This window comes from Trichechus manatus, unplaced genomic scaffold (genome assembly GCF_000243295.1).
Source record: "Trichechus manatus latirostris isolate Lorelei unplaced genomic scaffold, TriManLat1.0 scaffold00085, whole genome shotgun sequence".
Lineage (NCBI taxonomy): Eukaryota > Metazoa > Chordata > Mammalia > Sirenia > Trichechidae > Trichechus > Trichechus manatus.
Window position 1 is genome coordinate 1961856 of NW_004444021.1, and position 19940 is coordinate 1981795.

A 19940-nucleotide genomic window follows, 5' to 3' on the forward strand; every position below is an offset into this window, starting at 1 on the left:
AACCAAACCAAACCAAACCCATTGCCGTCGAATCGATTCCAAATCATAGCAACCCTATAGCACAGAATAGAACTGACCCATAGAGTTTCCAAGGAGCGCCTGTTGTATTTGAACTGCCAACCTTTTGGTTAGCAGCCATAGCTCTTAACCACTACACCACCTTTCCTAGATCAATAGGGAAGTCAAATTTGTAAATCATTGTTTCCCAGTTGTTATCGCTTTATCATTCTACCGTAAGAAGAAGGATGGAACTTGGATGTGAGAACATATCTCTTATTTCACGCACCTTTAAATTGACTGGGATTCTTACTTGGACGGGGAATAAGACAAGACTGAGTGGATGCTTCTGAAGTTCCACGCAGAAAGAAATGAGCAGAAGACCAAGTTATAGTGATGGAGGAGATTTCAGGAGAAAAGAGTTAGAAAGAAAGGTAATGATAAAGGAATATAAAGATGCAAAGAGATATTAAAACAAGGGATGCAAGTGACCACTGACTGATGCAACTTTAAGTTATTTGAATTTACTCAAGATCATCTTCCAACTCCAGATTTTTGGTTGAGAAACAGTTATAGAAATTTTGAAATATGAAATAAATGAAAGACAGTATATATTCAGATGTATTTAAATAAATACATGTTCATATAAATACCAACCCTGTACAAAGCTCTATATTTTGATATCAAGACTAAACCATTTTGGGAGAAACTTGGTAATCTACTCAGTGTGATACTCTTATGATATGCCATCATAAGATAATCATCATAAGAACTTTCAATGATGAATTTGGAACAAGTAACTAAAGCTGTGAAATCTGTTAAGGAAACAACTTTGAATTAATTGCTGAAGTTTGTATATTTTAGCAATTGTTTTTGCCCAAGGGACTTTTTCTGTGTTACTTTGCTTAATACATACAGTTTATTTTAGGAATTTAAAAAATTAATTTACAAATTGTAGAGTTTCTTACTAAATTTATTCTCTCTATTGATACATCTCTTTAAATAATTACCAAACTAAATGATATTCCATGTCTTTGATTATTTCCTCGTAGTACTCTTGGGAAGGACAAAACATTGTCAAGCAATATAGCAATATATCATCAGAGCAACAGCTTAATCTAATCATGCCCTATTTTACATATGTTATAAATTAAGGTAGGTTTTATTCCACAAGAATCTGTTTTATATTTGAGAGCATTTAAAATATGAAACATGTAGTATTTTTAAAAGGTCATCATAACTTCTAGTCATTCCACAGCATAGCATTCATTGCCCTGCATCATATTCAAGTTTGGTTCTAAAAGATTGCATTACTTAATTTCCTTCTATAAAGATACATTATAATTGTCTTTTCAAATACAGAGTTGATGAACTATCTCTGTTCTTAATATTTACATTAAAAGTTTGTGTTGGTTTTGATGTAATAGGAGAGAGAGAAGCTGCATCTAAATCTATGCAATCACTCCATCCTCTTCTACACTGGAAGAAATAGAGAAAAAGAAGGGAAAACTGTACTGTTACTTAATGCCTTATCTTGTTTATTTTATGATATATTTCATAGTTCTCATCTCAGAAGAAAAGGTAGCAACAGACTGCAAGATGTTTTCGTAATTAAGAAGAGAGACGCATCAAAGGGTCTATTTTTCCTTTTTTAACAACTGGATAACCATGGGTTTTAATGGGAATGCCTGGCTTGAAAGGTAGGGAGGCAATGAGAAGCTCATGCACTCTAAGTTCTAAATACGGCTCCTTCAAGGACTTATGACGACCTTGGGGAAAGCACTTGCTGACTTTAAAAGAAAGAAAGAGGAAAGATAGCCATTTGACCGATAAGTGTCAGTCATACTGCTGCCTGAAGTTCTAGAGAACAGAGTTTGAGATACACTGCTAAAGGAAGGAGAAACATGCCCAATGATACTGAGGTTTAAGCAAAGACAGAGTTGAAAGAAATAATAAAAATATAAATCACCCTCGCAGACTGGTGTTTCTCATCCATTTCTTATCTGAGCTATCCAGTTTTGTATGGGTTCCTCCACTGACCAAAACCATCCATCTGCAAGTGGTGTGAACTATATACATTGAAGCTTCTTGCATACATTTGGTAAGCCATTCCCTTGAAGGACCTTACACCTCTAATGTTTGTGAAAATTTGAGATCACACAGATTTTCTCAAGCTTCTAAAGAGAACATTTGTACACAACAGCAAACAATAGCATGCTTCCAATTACTCTCTTAGGTCCCTTTCCAATTACAGAATTGTGCCAAACTCTGGGAATCCTTGTGGAAACACAAGACAGACACACCATGAGAGTAACATATGGAGTGACTAGCTTTGAGGCAAATGTCTAAAATTCACTGGGAGAATTTTTCAACAATTAAACTTACATAGCACTTTCTGTCCCTGGGGATTAGCACATACATTGCATGGGGGGTTTCTCAACAAAACCAGTTGGATATTAATATTAAAAATCTTAGGCATCTTCCCTTCAACTTGCACTTACTAAAAACACAAAAGAAACTTCAGAAAAAAAGAGTAGCATACACTTTAAGCATTTTCATAAACATTTCCTCAAATGCAGTAGAAGATTTTCATCTGTTAATAATTTAAAAAAAAAAACAGTCTAGTAAATATCTTTAAAATTGGACCATACTTGGTAACATTTTTACCTCATTCATTTATTAATCTTTGAATCTGGATTAAAAAGGAAAATAAATGAAATAACATTTTTCCCCAAAGTGCTTATCAACTTTCTTACCATTAAATGTTAAATAAACTCTTGCTTGGGGCTGGGAAGATCCTTTTACAGAGATAGAATGAGCAAATATTCCAATCAACACGTGAATTGCCCAAAATGCCATTTCTTCAGATTTACAAGTTAATATCCAAGAGAAAATACCTTTAAAAGAGAGAGAAAAGTTTGGTTATATCTCATTTCACACTCTAGGACCACAAAAACAGTAAGCTAGACACAGCACTCTATTTGCAAAGGACACATCTGAACTTTTACAGTAGTGCAAACAGTAGGAGGTGCTGTGACTTTGCTTCTCAGATGTGAAAAATTGGATTTGACTCATTTGTATCTGGAAGTCTTTGGAACAAGACAGACTGTTTCATCTTCCAGCAAAATATTGTTAACAAAGCAGAACAAAGAAGCAAGTAAAAAGTTATTGATTCCCAGAAGAAAATGATATTTTAACCTCATCTTCTCTCTAAAATGTGCATTAAATAAAAAATGACTAGGGAATGCTACCAACAGGTTATTAGTAGGTGACAAATTCTGATTCCCCCCCACCCCAATACAGTAGTAGTCGGGGAATCCCACATTAACATTCATGTGTATCCACTCATATCTCATTAGCTCTTCTGGAGTAATCGTCTCTGAAATGGTGTTTCTATACATAAATCTATGTCCAATCCTTGATCACTAAAATCACTCTAATCAGTTATCTGCCAATTTATACAAATGACCATGCAGCTGTGAATGATGCTGATGAGGTAACCATGGACGCATGCCAAATCCAACCCAATGAGCCAGTGGTGAGCAATACAGTGAACCCGTAATCACCGACGCATATTTTAAATAAATCAACCGGAAAGTGGGTTGTCAAAATTCCAAAAGATAAATCAGAGAGACAAGTATTCTCACTGGAAACTGTAGCTATAAAATGGATAATGCTATTAACTAATTTCTGAATACCAAGGAAGACCAGGTAATGGGTTAGTGCAGATCTGCAGAAGCTCTAGTGGCCACAATATGCAAAATACACTCAGGACCATAAAAGGAATCCCATCATGCTGAGTCTAGCATAATTATACAATAGAATGACATGGCAGAGTTAACCCAGATATTTATTTCTACAGGTTACAACAATGCTGGTCTTCAACATCGCGAGTTTTAAAAATCAAATTTTATCACCAATTTTATTCAATAAAGAAATGACATGAGACATTGAAAAGCATGCTTCATTAATACCTAAGAAAAAGAACTAAACATGTAATTTTTAACTGAAGATATAAGCTGTTTTCCTAGGTGGTACATATACTGCAGAGCCCTGGTGGTGTAGTGGTTAAGTGCTATGGCTGCTAACCAAAAGGTTGGCAGTTTGAATCCACCAGCAGCTATGCTGTGAGAGTTAGCAAGGAAATCATCTACCTCCTTTACCACACAGATGGAGGGAACCCCAAGAGATGTTTGTGTTGGTAATTTTCAAAAGAAACAGTTTCTTCCTGCTTCCACAACCTCTTCACCCTGTCATCCCTAAATTAACTTAGAAGAAAATTGATTTTATGGGTGACTTTCTCTTAGTAATTTGCTCCCTAGTTTTGTTGACGTTATAAAGCTAAAAAAAAGAAAAGAAAAAAGCCACACACACAGAAGACTATAAACATGCCCAATCTTTGTCTTATTATTAAACAAGCTAATAATATTTGCACATCTGATATATTGCTATTATTAGTATCATATCTGATCTGTCTCCCCACAAGGGAATTATGATGCAGATTGAAAAGGATAATAATTGGGGAAGAAATGACAGATCAAATGAAGTGAGTATACAAGCAATCTGATTTCAATCCTACTTAGTGATAAGTGTGAAACCGAAAGCCAAGTATGCCCCCACCCCATTCAAGGATCTTACAACTTCTTTCCTTTAACAAAGACATTTATACAAGCTGCTTGTTGATTTCACTCCTGCTGATCCCAAACTAATAACATGTAACAAAATTAATAAGTGGAGTGGAAAAAAAGATTGTTTTATGTCTTCTCTTGAGCGATTTTGCCTTAGAAGGCATTGTAATACTCAACTTTAAACTCTCCGCAGGTGTCACAGCCTAAAGAAACAACTCAAGCCGGGCTCTCAGCAAGCGAAACATTTCCCTGACAAACCGCATGTGCTCTTAAGAAAACGTCCAGACTTCAGTACCTCAAGCTATGAAAAGTCAATACACAAACCAAAAAAGTTCTATTTTGTTAAATTCACAACGCTGAAAACAGCGTCTCCAGCTTACCGAAGTTGGAAGGAATCAGCGCGGAAAAGTCATCAATTTGTAACCGGTTGGGATCGGCGTGTGTCTCTAATCCTTTTCCCAGAAGACCTTAATTTCTAGAGCGTCCCAGTGGGGAAATTCTTTCTTCCCGGTCCTCTGAGTTTCTTTGTAAAGGAATCCTCAGCGCTGCAGTGCCGCGGCACCCTTCTCCGCGTCGCTCAATCAAGCACCTCGGAGTGAATGGAAACTGGCCCGGCGCAGGGGGCGAGCGCTCGGGTGTCCGATTACAGCCACTCGGCGCGCGGCTCCGGCTGCCCCGGCGCGCCGCCCAGCCGGCTGCATCAGCGGCGGAGCACACCCGGCCGCATCGACACGGGCGGCGAAGCCCCACCCAGAGCGCGCCCGCGAGAGGGTGGCAGGGAGTCGCGAGGGCGGGCGGGGCCGACCCCGGGCACGGGCTGCTCTGGAGATGCAGGAATGCGCTACAGCAGGCTAGAGGAAGGACCAAGTCAACAACTCTGTTCCTTTCGCAGTTTGCGGTGGAGTGAGAAACTTGCGGGGTGCGCTCCAAGGTTTTTGTTTGTTACCGACAGCTCTTGGAAGGCACACAGGCTTTACTTGGCCATAAATATCAAAGTGCAAAGCAGTTTTGCCAGAGAAGAATCACCGCATCCTTTTAAGGCAAAGAGATGCGTTTTTAAAAAGGCATGAGTCGTATTCTTTTTTTCTGCAGCAAATTTTCTAACACTGGTCAAGATAAGTCAACAACCTTGTCGCAGTTTAACCTTTTAATAGGTATTGTTTCCCATTGCGTTTCCTTAATGTCCTGAAGGAAGTAATTCTTTTGACCTCCCCACATTGACTCATATCCAGTATCCTTCCCTCCGGGATACTCCCAAAACATAATTACAATAAATTATTTCACAATTTTGTGAAGGAAGGCTGTTCTGAATTATGCCAGCGGATAAATCAAGGCATCAGGGGTATATCCCCAGCGCTACTTTCAGGTTAAACTGTTAAACTTTGAAATTGACTTCGATGTTTAAGTGAAAATTACTTCCCGGGACCCCATGAACCAGATGCTGGAACATCGGCAGAAATGAGCTTCGACCTCTATAAAAACAAGCAGGCACTTGCTTAAAATCACTGTGGACTACAGCCCAGCAGATGTCACTACACAGAGAGAATGTGGAATTTCTCCACCTTGTTCCTCATCATTTTCTTTATAAAACAAAGCAGAATCATCGAATTTTTATAAACTGTCACCTAGAAAACAACCTCTAATGCAAAAATATTGCTCCAGTGGGACAGTTGAATTGAATCTCAGGCAGCAGGAAGTGAGGAGGTGATTAAAACCCTCCACGTGTCTAGGCACCACATCTTATGTTCAGTAGACATAAACATGTCTCTGACTCTTGCCGCATAGCTGCGAAATGAAGAGATCAAGTCAAATACAAATGCCAATTTAAGCGTACAAAAATAATATTTCAGAGCCAATATTATCTTCAATCATATCTGTTTATGAAAGAAATGTCCAGTTTAACAGATACATTATTAAAAAAATGAACACAGAACCATTTAAACTATTTTTTGTGATGATTAGTGCAACAAAAACATAAGCAGCTCCTCGACATGTCTGTAATAATGGGTTTAACCTACAAAACATCCAACAGTATTAAAAACCAAATGTAAATGTGAATAAGCACTACACATGCTTCTCTGAAATACTTCTGAAACTGATTAAGATCCAGGTTATATCACTGAGCAATATCACCTTTTTGCTGGCATCTGAGTCAGCGTTTATAAATTAAGGAGGGAGAAGAATAAATCATTAGAAAGAATAATTGGTGTGAACATTGACAAATAATACAAATTATTAGAAATGTGGGGTCGTTAGAAACTGATCAAGCTACAATCCATATAAGGTAGAGTATGTTTATATGTTTTATTGCTAAGTTTTGAAGAACCAAGATAATGAAATGCAAGGTGAAACAAATGTCAAATTGTGTATTTACAGGGGAGTTTAGTACCAGATGTGAAAGAAAGATGTGGCAGTCTGCTTCTCTAAAGATTACAGCCTTAGAAACCCTATGGGGCAGCTCTACTCTGTCCTATAGGGCTGCTATGAGTCAGAATCAACTCCACAGCAATGGGTTTGGTCTGGTTTTTTGTTTAGTAACAAATTCAATTCCCAAAAGCCTGAAGAATTAGCTCAGTCCCTCACACATACTTACAAGGCTTTGGAGACTATGACAAATAGCTTAGATTTAAATCACAGTCTATGAAACTTGTACAAAGATTCCTTGCTATCTTGACTGAATAAACCTCTTTTCAATGTGCTCCTGAGATTTAATGGTATTTGCTTAGTACTGAGACATTTACCGTTGGCCACGCCTCAGAATGAATCATAAAAACACTGGTAGGCATTAGGCAAGATAGAGTCCAGCACAAGGACACAATTACTGCTCATGTTTGCCTGAGACTTAGGCCACATAGTGAGAGTTTAAGGGTGCCAGTAAAAACCAAACTCATTGCCATCAAGTCGATTCTAACTGATAGCAACCCTGTAGGTACCCCTAATGAAATTCTTCTCTACTTCTCCCTTTCTCAAATTGCTTAGGAGCCTAAAAGCCACTTGACAAAAATGAGACATATAAGAAATATAGTCCCTGGGTTTGCAAACAGTTAATGCGCTTGGCTGGTAACTGAAAGGTTGGAGGTTTGAGTCCAACCAGAGGCACCTTGGAAGAAAGGCCTAGATCTACTTCTGAAAAATCAGTTTTGAAAATCCTGTGGAGCACAGTTCTACTCTGGCACACATTAGGCCACCATAAGTCACAATCGACTCGATGGTAACTGGTTTTATGTAAGAAATGTTTGTGGCCCAGTATCACTACTCTCGTTTGCAGTCTTGTCTCTGTCCTTACAGGTAGGAAAAAACATGAGCTAACTGAGTAAGATGGTTGAGGGAAAAACAAAAACCAAAACAAAGCCAGTTGTGATGGAGTCATCTCTGACTCATGGTGATCCCATGCGTGTCAGAGTAGAATCGTGCTCCACAGAGTTTTCAATAGTTGATTTTTTCCGGAAGTGGATCATAAGACCTTTCATCTGAGATATTTTTGGGTGGATTTGAGCCGCCAACCTTTCAGTTAATAGCTGAGCACTTACTGTTTGCACCACCCAGGAAATCCTGCTTGAGGGAAGGGGGTGGGGAACTAAATGGATCTGCAGGAGTAAGAGCACAACTAAAATTAGAGGGCACTACTCACAAAGTTTGCTTCCATTAAGTTGTGGTCTTGAGTAAAACATTCAAGTTAAAATACTTAGACTCATTCTCATTAAGATGAAATAGTACAATATTGTATGCATTGAATTTTTTCTGCCAAATTAAAGCGGCCATATACATATATCTATATCTATATAGATACAGATATGTATAGTGGTTTAGATGTAAGTTTACAGAGCAAATTAGTTTCTCACTAAACAGTTAATACGCCAATTGTTTTGGGGCAGTGGTTACCAACTCTGCGATGTGTTAACACCCTCCCTTTTCCCATCCCGGCTTCCCTGTTTTCCATTCGTCCCGTTTGACTGTCCCTTCCTGACTTCTCATCTTTGCTTTTGGGCTAGTGTTCCCATTAGTATCATATACATGATGGAACTATGAAGCATGTCCCTCACATGTGTTATTGTTGGCCCTATAGACCTGTCTAATCTTTGGCTGAAGGGTGAACCTTGGGAGTGACTTCAGTACTGAGTTAAAAGGATGTCGGGGGGTCATACTTTCGGGGTAAAAGTGGCCATATTTTTAATATTTTATTTTTTTGGTGGTCCTGAAACAAAAAGTTATTAAATTTAAACTGTTTCACTGATTTGGAATAATGTATCTATCTTTCCTTTATGAATGTGAGCCCCTATAAATCCTCTTATTTCCAATGTGTGGAATATAGAATGTTTTCAGAGGTTTTTTTTCCTTTACATCATACAGATGATCCATGTGAATAAACTCTACCCTACCTAAAGAACCTCAGCCTGTCAGAGACTGAGAGTAGCCTTCCTGTTAGTCATAACAAATATATTTGTCATAGGCCTACATACAGTCTATAGATAGAACATATATATGCCTGGCACTTTGCATATTATCTGCATAGCATTCTATAATGAATTACTATTTTGCAAAAAAGAACACTGAAGGTTTGTCCAAGTCACATGGATAGTAAATATTGGTGACGAAAGACAATTAGACTCAGGCATGACTGACTACACATCTCATGTTGTTCAGCATGAGCCTAAGCAATTGCTATACCAGTTTCCTCTCTTCTTTGCTCTCCTCTTTCTATTTTCTTCTTTCTTTAACTTTTAGATGCCAGCCCTTTAGATTTCCTGAACCATATCTTAAGAAAGTCTGTTCTTCAAATGATTGTTTACTTTGCTTACCTCAGCCCTACGTCTCCTTGGGTTACACTAAGGGCTCTGAGGACGAAGCCGGTCAAACAGGTCTGGTCTAGAAATCTGTGCGTGGAACTGTTGTCTGGACATTTGATAGATTTTAGTAGTTCCTTCATCAAAATCATTCCTTATTTTTCAATAGGATGAGTGTATCTCTACTTTCATTCTTTACCTATTTCATATACAGCTAATTTATGTCCCTGACCCTTCATCTCTTTCCCTCTTGATAGGTGCTAAACTCTGTGCATCTCAAATTGTAGGATCTCTGGCATTAAACAAAATAACGGGGTGACAGTGGTTTGCTCTGGAGAGGGAAACTGCCCAGGAAAAAGACTTCCATTGTTTGCCTCTGTTTACCTTTGTAATTTATACCACGTGGATATATAAACTATTAGAAAATTTAAAGTTTACATCTTCAACATTTCTACAAATGCCTTTAAACATATTTTCCAGCCTAACCAAAATAAGAGAATATTGCCTCTAATGCTTATATATTATAGTATTTCAAATGTAAAATTAGAATAGGGAAGAATTTTAGGAGTAAGAATCTGTTAGTAGTTTTAGTTCTTTAGTGTAAAAATGTCTTGGGGACACAACAAAAGTTGTGGAAGAGTGTTGTCCTCGCTCAAACTTTCATTACGGGGGTAAAATATAAACTCTGTATTTTTTTTCTTTCTTTTTGGAGTATTTTATGTAAAACCTCAGCAAAGGTAGTGTATATGTTTGAAATTAACTACATACAACTACAGTAGCAAAATAACCCGCTGTTATTTTAATAAGTAATGTTTGTTCTTTGATTACATGCACACGCACCCACAGTCATGCTTCTTTTGAGAGAAGCAAACTGCTTTTATGAGTACTACAGTATCTAAAGCTCTCTTTCTCTTCACTTGGGAGTACAAAACCCTTTCCACATATCTATTCTCACAGGGAAATCACGAGAGGCCTGCTGTAAGTGCTTCTGATTGTCAGATGCATGTAATGAGGCTCAAAAATAATAACTAGCTGGAGCAATGAATGCAGGACTGTTAGTTATGGCTAATTGACTCCCATCTATGGCCCTTCAGAGTGCTCACAGACCTTTTCCATGTAATATTCAGATTTTACTATTTTTCTACCCTTCATGGATTTTAAATGATTGACTAGAGAGTGGAGTATTAAGTTGTGTAAACAACAACTTTCCCATCCTAATAAAGGCACCCACAAACGAAAGGCACATAACAAACTCAGTGCTCTTCCATCCCAGTGATTTCCAGGAGGAAGAGAGGGCAGTGAAGGAAATGTAAAATAATAACCCACTTATTCTTTTTGATTTTTTTAGTCATGATACTGGTTTGAAATTTCAAGTGATGTTCAATAAATAACTTTCAAGAAGGATGTACAGCTTTCATTTTTAAGCAAGTATGACATAAGATAGGTAGCTCTCCTGGCACATTTCAATTCAATATTTTCCCTTGTTGGGATGTGTCCATCGCAATGGGGTCATTGAACTTTAGACCAGAAGAGGCAGTATGATTTAAAGGGCATGTATTACTTAATAGGTACTTTACAAAGAATATTTCTTTTAATCTCCATAACCAACTCCAAAAGAGAAGATATAACTATCTCCATTTTGCAAACAAGGAAGATGATTCAGAAACTTGAGGCACCTTTGGCCTGTCTGTATTTTTCCCATACACACTGAATCCGTGTTTACTTGTAAGTCCATACTCTTTCTACAACCCCTTGGTGCATTAATCTAATTAATAGCTTAGTAAATAAGAAAGGGAAGTGGAGAGTTTTGTTTTTCCTCCTGGGGTATGTAGGTCCTGAATAAAGTTGTCTGTTTTTTCTATATACTCATCACTTTCTCTCTCATATATAAATTACAAATGCAGAGATCTTATCTTTGCTATGAAATTATAAACAGCTTGATGGCAGAATCACTGTATAATTTTCCTTTGTATCTTTTATAGTACGAAGTACTGAGATGACTAATGAACAGAGTTGACATATATAAGGGATTTCAAAGTGTATGGGTAGAAGGGAAGAGGAATCAATAACACAGTGGTGAGGAAAAAAAGAGCACATTATTGTAAAACAAAAACTCATACAAATTCTTTCATCATCCACCAAGCACATTAATAATTGTGTAAATTGGCTATACTGCATTCAATGTCTAGTTTGTTACTTATATAAATACAGTAAATTACATCACAAAATGAAATTTGGACAGTGGATTCATGAGGTTCACAAATCAGGCGAGCTTACATCAGGTTACCTGTTCTGCAAATCGTCCCAGGGTTACTATAAAGTCTTGTATCATTACTGAAGGATAAAATTCCACATTATTTTTACGGCTCGTACATTCCCTTTCACTGCTTGGCTGGGTTAATTTCTCATCCCCTCCCATCCATTCCTTCCCCTTGTACCTGAAACTCCATCTGTATCAAATGTCTTACCTGACCATTCTTAGACCACATGGTGTACTGCTCACACTTTTGTGGCTTTGCAGATGCTATTTCCTCTGTTTCCAAACTTCATCTCATTTGCCTGGTAAAATCTTTCTCATTCATCAAGACTCATCTCTAACGAATCCTCCTTTATAAAACACCTCTCTCCTATAATCCTAGGCAAAATTAGCCAAGTCCTGGATGCTACTTTTATAGTAGAAACTATACCAATTTTAAAGTCACCTATACCATGCTGAGTGTTGTTGAACCTCAAGTTTTAGTTTGGATATTTGTAAAATGAAAATTATAACAACTACCTTTGGGTTGATTGGATAATTAAATGTTATAATACATGCTAACACCTTCTGTCTTACTTTTGTTTTCCCATGGCAGTTTGTTTGTCCCGTTGCTGTATCACTTAATGTTACAATGATGTGAATTTTCCCTCCACGGACTCTGAACTCCTCCAGAGCAGGAGGCAGGAATCTTAAACACTTTTTGTAGCCAGCAGCAAAGCCAAACCTTGCGGCTCAGTGACTGCTGGATACATGGTTACTCAATTAAGTAAAATGAACTTTTCTTTCAAGGATATATTATGGAATTTAAAAAGTCTACATAAAATATTTTCTTCTTGCTAACTGTGTTGCATTTCAATACATGTCGAATAAGCTTCAAGTAACTAATAGCCGTGGTTCATGACTTTACCCTCAAAGGTGACTGTGTTTGTATTTTCCCCTTCAGGCCATGTTTGAGTTTGAATTTCAGTTTGTAAAAACTGTGGGAACTGTTTGAACTGACTTGTTTTCAACAATCAGCTGCTATAGGAACAGGTGGGAGGAATTAATTTCAAATTCTTTTTCGTTTGAGTTTTAAAATTCAGAAAATATGTTTTGAGTTATCTGTTTACGGTTTAAAACAAGAGTCTCTAAAAATCTTATCACATTAAAAATAAAAATAAAAGAATGATTGAAAAGAAACCAGTCGGAAGATTCTTGGCACAGAAAGGGAAATGTTATCTGTCTCCAGAAATTGCATATAATTTTGTTTCTTCTCATGTTTTACTAGTTTTGTTTCACACCAGCATTCTTTTACCAAGGTCTTAATTTGAAGCAATGGGGACATAGTCTTTTAAGAAACAAATTATTTGCTAATTATATATTCAGGTTTTAATCTTCTAATTAGGATATTTCCACCTTCATTTCCTTCTTTATTTTTAAATATGGATATTTATCATTGAAAGTCATCTAATATATAAAAATCTGGGGTTATCTAGTGCATTACTAATAGCATGCTTTTCAAAGTTTGTTTCACAAAGGTATTCTTGAATTTATCCCAAAGATTTATTGAATATATATATTTGAAAAAGCAGCCAGTTAAAAATTCCTGAGAATATTCTTAGCCTGGGTCTATAAAGTTTAAAAATAAACACTAAAATACATAATATATTTACATTATTACAGTATGCACACTCTGAAGGCATGACCTCAATTTTGATAGAATAGATTTATTTATTGTTTTTGTCATTAGTCTATGTGTGTATATGTGGACCACAATGAAAATATTTCTACAGTGCAACAGCCTTCAATATTGGGAAATATTCTATTATTTGACAGCCATTTAAGTCTCCTGAATATGTATAAACTCTTGGATCACAACATTGTTTTTCTTTGGGATTTATGTCCTTTATATACTTTAACTATTGAGGAGCCCTCGTGGTACAGTGGTTAAAATGCTTGGCTGCTACCTGAAAGGTTGGCAGTTTGAACCCACCAGCCACTCTGTGGGAGAAAAATGTGGCAGTCTGCTTCCATAAAGATTACAGCCTAGGAAACCCTACTGGGCAGTTCTACTCTGTCCTATAGGGTCACTATGAGTCAGAATCGATTTGAGGGCAAAGAGTTTGCTTCTGGTATTTATATACTTTACTATAATTGTTCTACACATTCCCCTGGGGTATGGTTTGGTTACATGACATTTATTTATTTATTTTTTTAAGTACACATATTTGATTCTTTTAGTCTTTCTGTTAAGGCTCCCTAACCTCATAATCACCTTGTTGTTCTTACTCTTTTTTATACTTCCTCCCTTGTAAGTCTTTTGATTTAGGGTAATTATTTGAATGAAACAGAAATATGGTGAGCATGTCTGTGAAATGAAACACAAGAAATGGCTTTTAAGGGAGAATGTAGCCTTTGGCAATATTTTAAACAATATTTGGTTCAGCAATGGCCTGGTTAACATTCAGCAAAGTTTTAGATATATTGTGATTTAATCTTCTGAGATTGTTATATATTTTGAAGGACAAACAAATATCTCTGCTTTTAAAGCTTAATGTTACCACCACTTGTCTGCCAGTTTTTCATACTGTGGTGGCTTACATATTGCTGTGATGCTTAGAAAAATAAGCTTTTCAGTGCTTTATTTCACTATTTTTTAATTAAGATACAAAATCAAAGATTTGCATAAATTTAAACATAAACCTACTTTCTTCAGGTCTCATTGATCAGATCACATTAATGATCACATTAATGAACTTGTCAATTTATCCAATAGTTTAAGTCAAATAAGTTCCTCCCCTAGTCTAGTAGCATTTCTCCATTTTTTTTTTTTTTTTTAAGATTTTGTAACAAGTAATACTGTCAGCTACCTCTGGCACCTACCATCTCTCTCCTCTTTTCTTGTTCTGCCCCTCACCCCCACCTCTGAGCCCAAATCCCCTTTGTTTGATGAAATATCAATGGCTTTCAGAATCCAAACTTTGCTCTGCATGATGCCAAAAGCGGGTGGAGGTGGAGGGAAATATTTTATTTCTCGATTTCTGTTACTTTCTAATAGAGAGATTCTACAACAGTTCAGTTTGTTTCCTTGTGTCTTACAAATCCCTTTAAATCATATTAATGTAAAGATAAAAGGGAAAGGATATAAGTACAAATATTCCATCTACAACTTTGAACAAAGCCCCATCATTTTTTTGTTTGGAATTACTATTCCTACATCCTACCTCAACATTGCTAAAGTTTCTCCTTTGGATTGGAAAGATTTACTCACTGAGAAAAACAGAATGCTCATACAATTGATTTGCTCCCAATATGCCTCGCTTACTACACTCTGGCGGGCCTAAGAGTTCACTACATATGAGAAAGCAGACAATTCCAGAAATGAAATGCATTATGTGTGGATGACAGAAACTGACTACTACTCGATAACTCTTATTTAACTACTGGCCCTATTTCTTTATCTATAAAATTAAAAAATATATGTATCTCAGTCTCTTTCTGAGGTGAATTTTTTTACAATTTCATACATAAAACCTCTTTTAGAGGTTATTTTTCCTAATTTTAAATAACATTTCAGTGGTATAATCAACAGCAATATTTTTTAGCCCATTTAAGGCATTCAATAGAATCAACTACAGCAACTAACAACAATATAGAATATTTGTAGAAATAGTTTTGGCCTTAGAAAGAAATGATAATGTTAGAATCTGTCCCCCAAATCCTCCTATTTAAGGTTATGTGTGGGGTTCATTATGCACTATACTTTCTCATTTAATAAGTTATTATATTATAAATAAATAAGTTAATAAATATATGTATTACACACCTTCATGTAAAACCTTTCACGCACGTACTACTCTTGAATACTATGCGAGTCACTACATCCTCTTGTAAAGGTATTTTTCTTTATCACCGGACAGTATAATTACCTTTTTATGTGGAGTGGAGTGGTGACTTCAATGACGTTTTAATGGTTTTTAAGTGGCTCCTGACCTGACCTTATCTTATGTGCATGTGACTTTTTGTAAACCATTAGTCCTATGTCCTTTATTCAGTTAAGTTGTATGAAACAAAGCTGATCCATTCCTCACCTGCCTTTCAATTCTTTTGTTATGTGATGAAACAATATTTGTAAATCACTTTCACTGATTATGAATTAGTGATAAAATATTATAGTTATTTTTAATTATGGCATAAAAAGACTATGAGTGCGTCAAGTTCAGATCAGTTCATTTCAGCTGAACATTCCATATGATGTCATTTCCAGTGTTAGGAGTAGCCTTCATCTAATGCATGGTCACGTCAATGAGGTCTAGACCACCTTGTCTTTCAGAGGTATTTATAGAGCTTCCTTACGTGACTGCCTCGTCTCCTTGAGCTACTTACTGCAGAAATCTGGTCATTTTTATGTCTGTATATAAAGTAAAAGTTAAAAGCTAATGCTTTAAACCAAAGAGTGCACAATCATTTTATTATGATTGTAATAGTTAATATAACTTTATAACAATTATTGACACTTTTCTTAATCCAGAAGATTTCTTTAGTTTTTCTTCTGGAGAGAAATCAATATTATCTTCTAAAAACCAATGTTAAACTGGATTGAACTAAAGCTAATTAAGCCATTTTTTATTCAAAAATTATCTGTAATATGTAGGATCCTAAAATTAAAAGAGATCTTTGAATCCTCTTGTCTACCCTATTCATTATACCTAATGAAATTGAGGCTCAGAGTAGCCAGTGAATTGTTAGAGTAACAAAGCTAATATGCAGCAGAAACTCAGACAGAACCAATATGTTGGTCATCAGTCTAGGGCTGTTTCTGTTGCCCTGTCCACCATACTCCTATACCTTCAATGGATCAGATATTCATTCTTCATTGGTTCAGAGAACTGACATGAAAGAGCAAATATGTCAAAAGCTATTTGTCATTACTATTGCACAGGAAACTCATAGAGTCTTGACATCATAAGGTAAGAAGTATCTTAGGGGTCACCCAATCTATCTTACTTACACCTCCTGTACTTCAACACTGGATGTTTAAATTCCTTTATGTAGTTATTATGAGGAAAACCAGAATTTCTCTCTCTTTGCATGCATATGCAGTATATGTGTAATATTATCTTGTGTTGTTGTGTGCCGTCGAGTCAATTCCAACTCATAGTGACCCTATAGGACAGATTAGAACTGACCCATAGGGTTTTCTAGGATGTAATCTTTATGTGAGCAAATCGCCAAGTCTTTTCTCTGGTGGAGATACTGGGTGGATTCGAACTGCTGATCTTTCTGTTACCAGCCAAGCACTTAACCATTGTACCACCAGGGCTCCTTAAGATATTACATAGGCTTAACGTATTATGTGTATAGCTTTTGCGTTCCAGTTTATAGCCTGTGTATACTTATAGATCTAGATTTTTTATTGAATAACTGTTTATTGAGTATTTAATATGTAAAAGGCATAATGCTTAGCATTTTACATATATTATCTCATTTTTATTTTCACAATAAACCTGAGAATTTTTGTCATCATCAGTTATAGATGAGGGAACAGTCTGAGAAGATAGGACATCTCATCTGATTTTTTTTTTTTTAAACTGTGCTTTAGGGAGAACATTTCATTTCATATCTCACAGAGCAAGGATTCAAATTTAAGTTGTCTTCATAACCTGTATTGTTAACAATATTTTTCTTCTCTTTTTCATACTTCTATTCTTCAAAATTGCCAAGTTCATTCCTATTTGAAGGTTGTCAAACTAGTTGGTCCCTCTGCCTAGAAATGCTGTTTTGCCAATTCTGGAATAGCGCAAAACTTTTATTCATTGAGGTCTCAATTGAAATATCAGGTTTTCAAAGACTTACTTGTTTCTTGTTAATTTATTTATATATTTATCCCATATGTATTTATTATTTTAATTATTCATCCATTTATTTATTTTATGCTTTTATATTTTATGATATATATCTGTTTTCCATAGTTTCATTCTCTTTCTCTAAACCTATTTTCTACTGTTCTTTTCTCCCATCTAGAACTTAAGTTTCATAAGATCAATAACTTTGTCTTCTTCACCACTATATCCTCAGTCCAATGCCTGGAGTAGAGTAACTCTCAAAAAATACATCCTGTGATATGATCTTATACACAGAAAACCCCAAAGAATCCACAAAAAAACTACTGGAACTAATAGAAGATTTCATCAAAGTATCAGGATATAAGCTAAACATACAAAAATCAGTTGGATTCCTCTACACCAACAAAGAGAACTTCCAAGAGGAAATCGCAAAATCAATATCATTTACAATAGCCCCCAGGAAGATGAAATACTTAGGAATAAATCTAACCAGAGACCTAAAAGACCTATACAGTGAAAACTACAAGACACTACTGCAAGAAACCAAAACAGACGTGCATAAATTCAAAAACATACCTTGCTCATGGATAGGAACAGTTAACATTGTGAAAATGTCATTTCTATCCAAAGCGATCTACAGATACAATGCAATCCTGATCCAAATTCCAATGGCATTTTTTAATGAGATGGAGAAACAAAGCACCAACTTCATTTGGAAAGAGAAAATGCACCAGATAAGTAAAGCATTACTCAAGAAGAAGAACAAAGTGGAAGGCCTCACACTACTTGATTTTAGAACCTATCATACTGCCACGGTAGTCAAAACAGCTTGGTACTGGTACAATAACAGATACGTAGACCAATGGAACAGAATTGAGAATCCAGAAGTAAATTCATCCACTTATGAGCAGCTGATATTTGAAAAAGACCCAAAGTTCATTAATTGGGGAAAAGAGTCTCTTTAACAAATGGTGCTGGCATAACTGGATATCCATCTGCAAAAAACTGAAACAGGACCCTTACCTCACACCATGCACAAAAACTAATTCAAAATGGATCAAAGACCTAAATATAAACTCTAAAATGATAAAGATCATGGAAAAAAAAAATAGGGACAATGCTAGGAGCCCTAATACAAGGCATAAACAGAATACAAACCATAAGTAACAGTGCAAAAAAACACCAGAAGAGAAACTGGATAACTAGGAGCTCCTAAAAGTCAAACACTTATGCTCATCAAAAGACTTCACCAAAAGAGTAAAAAGACAACCTACAGACTGGGAAAAACTTCTTGGGTATGACAAATCCAATCAACATCTAACCTCTAAAATCTACAAGATACTGCAAAACCTCAACAACAAAAAGACAAATAACCCAATTAAAAAATGGTCAAAGGATATGAACAGGTGCTTCGTCAAAGAAGACATTCAGGCGGCTAACAGACACATGAGGAAATGCTCATGATCATTAGCCATTAGAGCAATGCAAATCAAAACTACAATGAGATACCATCTCACCCCAACAAGGCTAGATTTAATCCAAAAAACACCAAATAATAAATGTTGGAGAGGTTGTGGAGAGATTGGAACACTTGTACACTGTTGGCAGGAATGTAAAATGGTACAACCACTTTGGAAATCAATTTGGCTCTTCCTTAAAAAGCTAGAAATAGAAGTACCATATGATCCAGCAATCCCGCTTCTTGGAATATATCCTAGAGAAATAAGCTGTCACACGAATACATATATGCACACCCATGTTCATTGCAGCACTGTTCATGAGAGCAAAAAGATGGAGACAACCTAGGTGCCAATCAATGGACGAATAGTAAACAAATTCTGGTATATTCACATAATGGAATACTATGCAATGATAAAGAACAACGATGAATCTGTGAAACATCTTATAACATGGAGGAATCTGGAGGGCTTTATGCTGAGTGAATTTAGTCAGTCGCAAAAGGACAAATATTGTATAAAACCTCTACTATAAGAACTCAAGGAAAGGTTTAAACACAGAAGAAAACATTCTTTGATGGTTACGAGGGTGGGGAAGGAGGGAGAGGGGTATTCATTAACTAGATAGACACGAATTATGTTAGTCAAAGGGAAGGACAACACACATTATAGGGGAAGTCAGCTCAACTGGACTAAACCAAAGCTAAGAAGTTTCCTGAATACAACCAAACACTTCGAGCGACAGAGTAACATGGGTGGGGGTCTGGGGACCATGGTTTCAGGGTACATCTAGCTCAATTGGCATAAGAAAGTTTATTAAAAAAATGTTCTGTCTCCCACTTTGGTGAGTGGCATCTGGGTTCTTAAAAGCTAGCGACAGGCCATCTAAGATGCATCAATTGGTCCCAATCCACCTGGAGCAAAGGAGAATGAAGAACACCAAAGACACAAGGAAAATATTAGCCCAAGAGACAGAAAGGGCCACATAAACC

At 36.3% G+C, this 19940-nt stretch overlaps 1 protein-coding gene across 2 annotated transcripts in view; it reads right to left on the reverse strand.

Annotated features, from left to right (window-relative positions):
• SEMA3C (semaphorin 3C) overlaps positions 1-5231 on the reverse strand; it is a 194911-nt gene extending 189680 nt beyond the window's left edge. The window contains exons 1-2 of one of the 2 annotated variants that reach the window (XM_004381469.1): positions 5006-5231; positions 2754-2894 (exon numbers count right to left, since the gene is read on the reverse strand). In XM_004381469.1, the coding sequence (XP_004381526.1) occupies positions 2754-2856 (103 nt within the window). In that variant the 5' untranslated portion in view covers positions 2857-2894; positions 5006-5231. Of the gene's footprint in view, positions 1-2753; positions 2941-5005 lie in introns of those variants that run through there. The other variant, XM_023736040.1, reaches the window with a different exon arrangement.
• Between the last annotated feature and the right edge of the window lie 14709 nt (positions 5232-19940).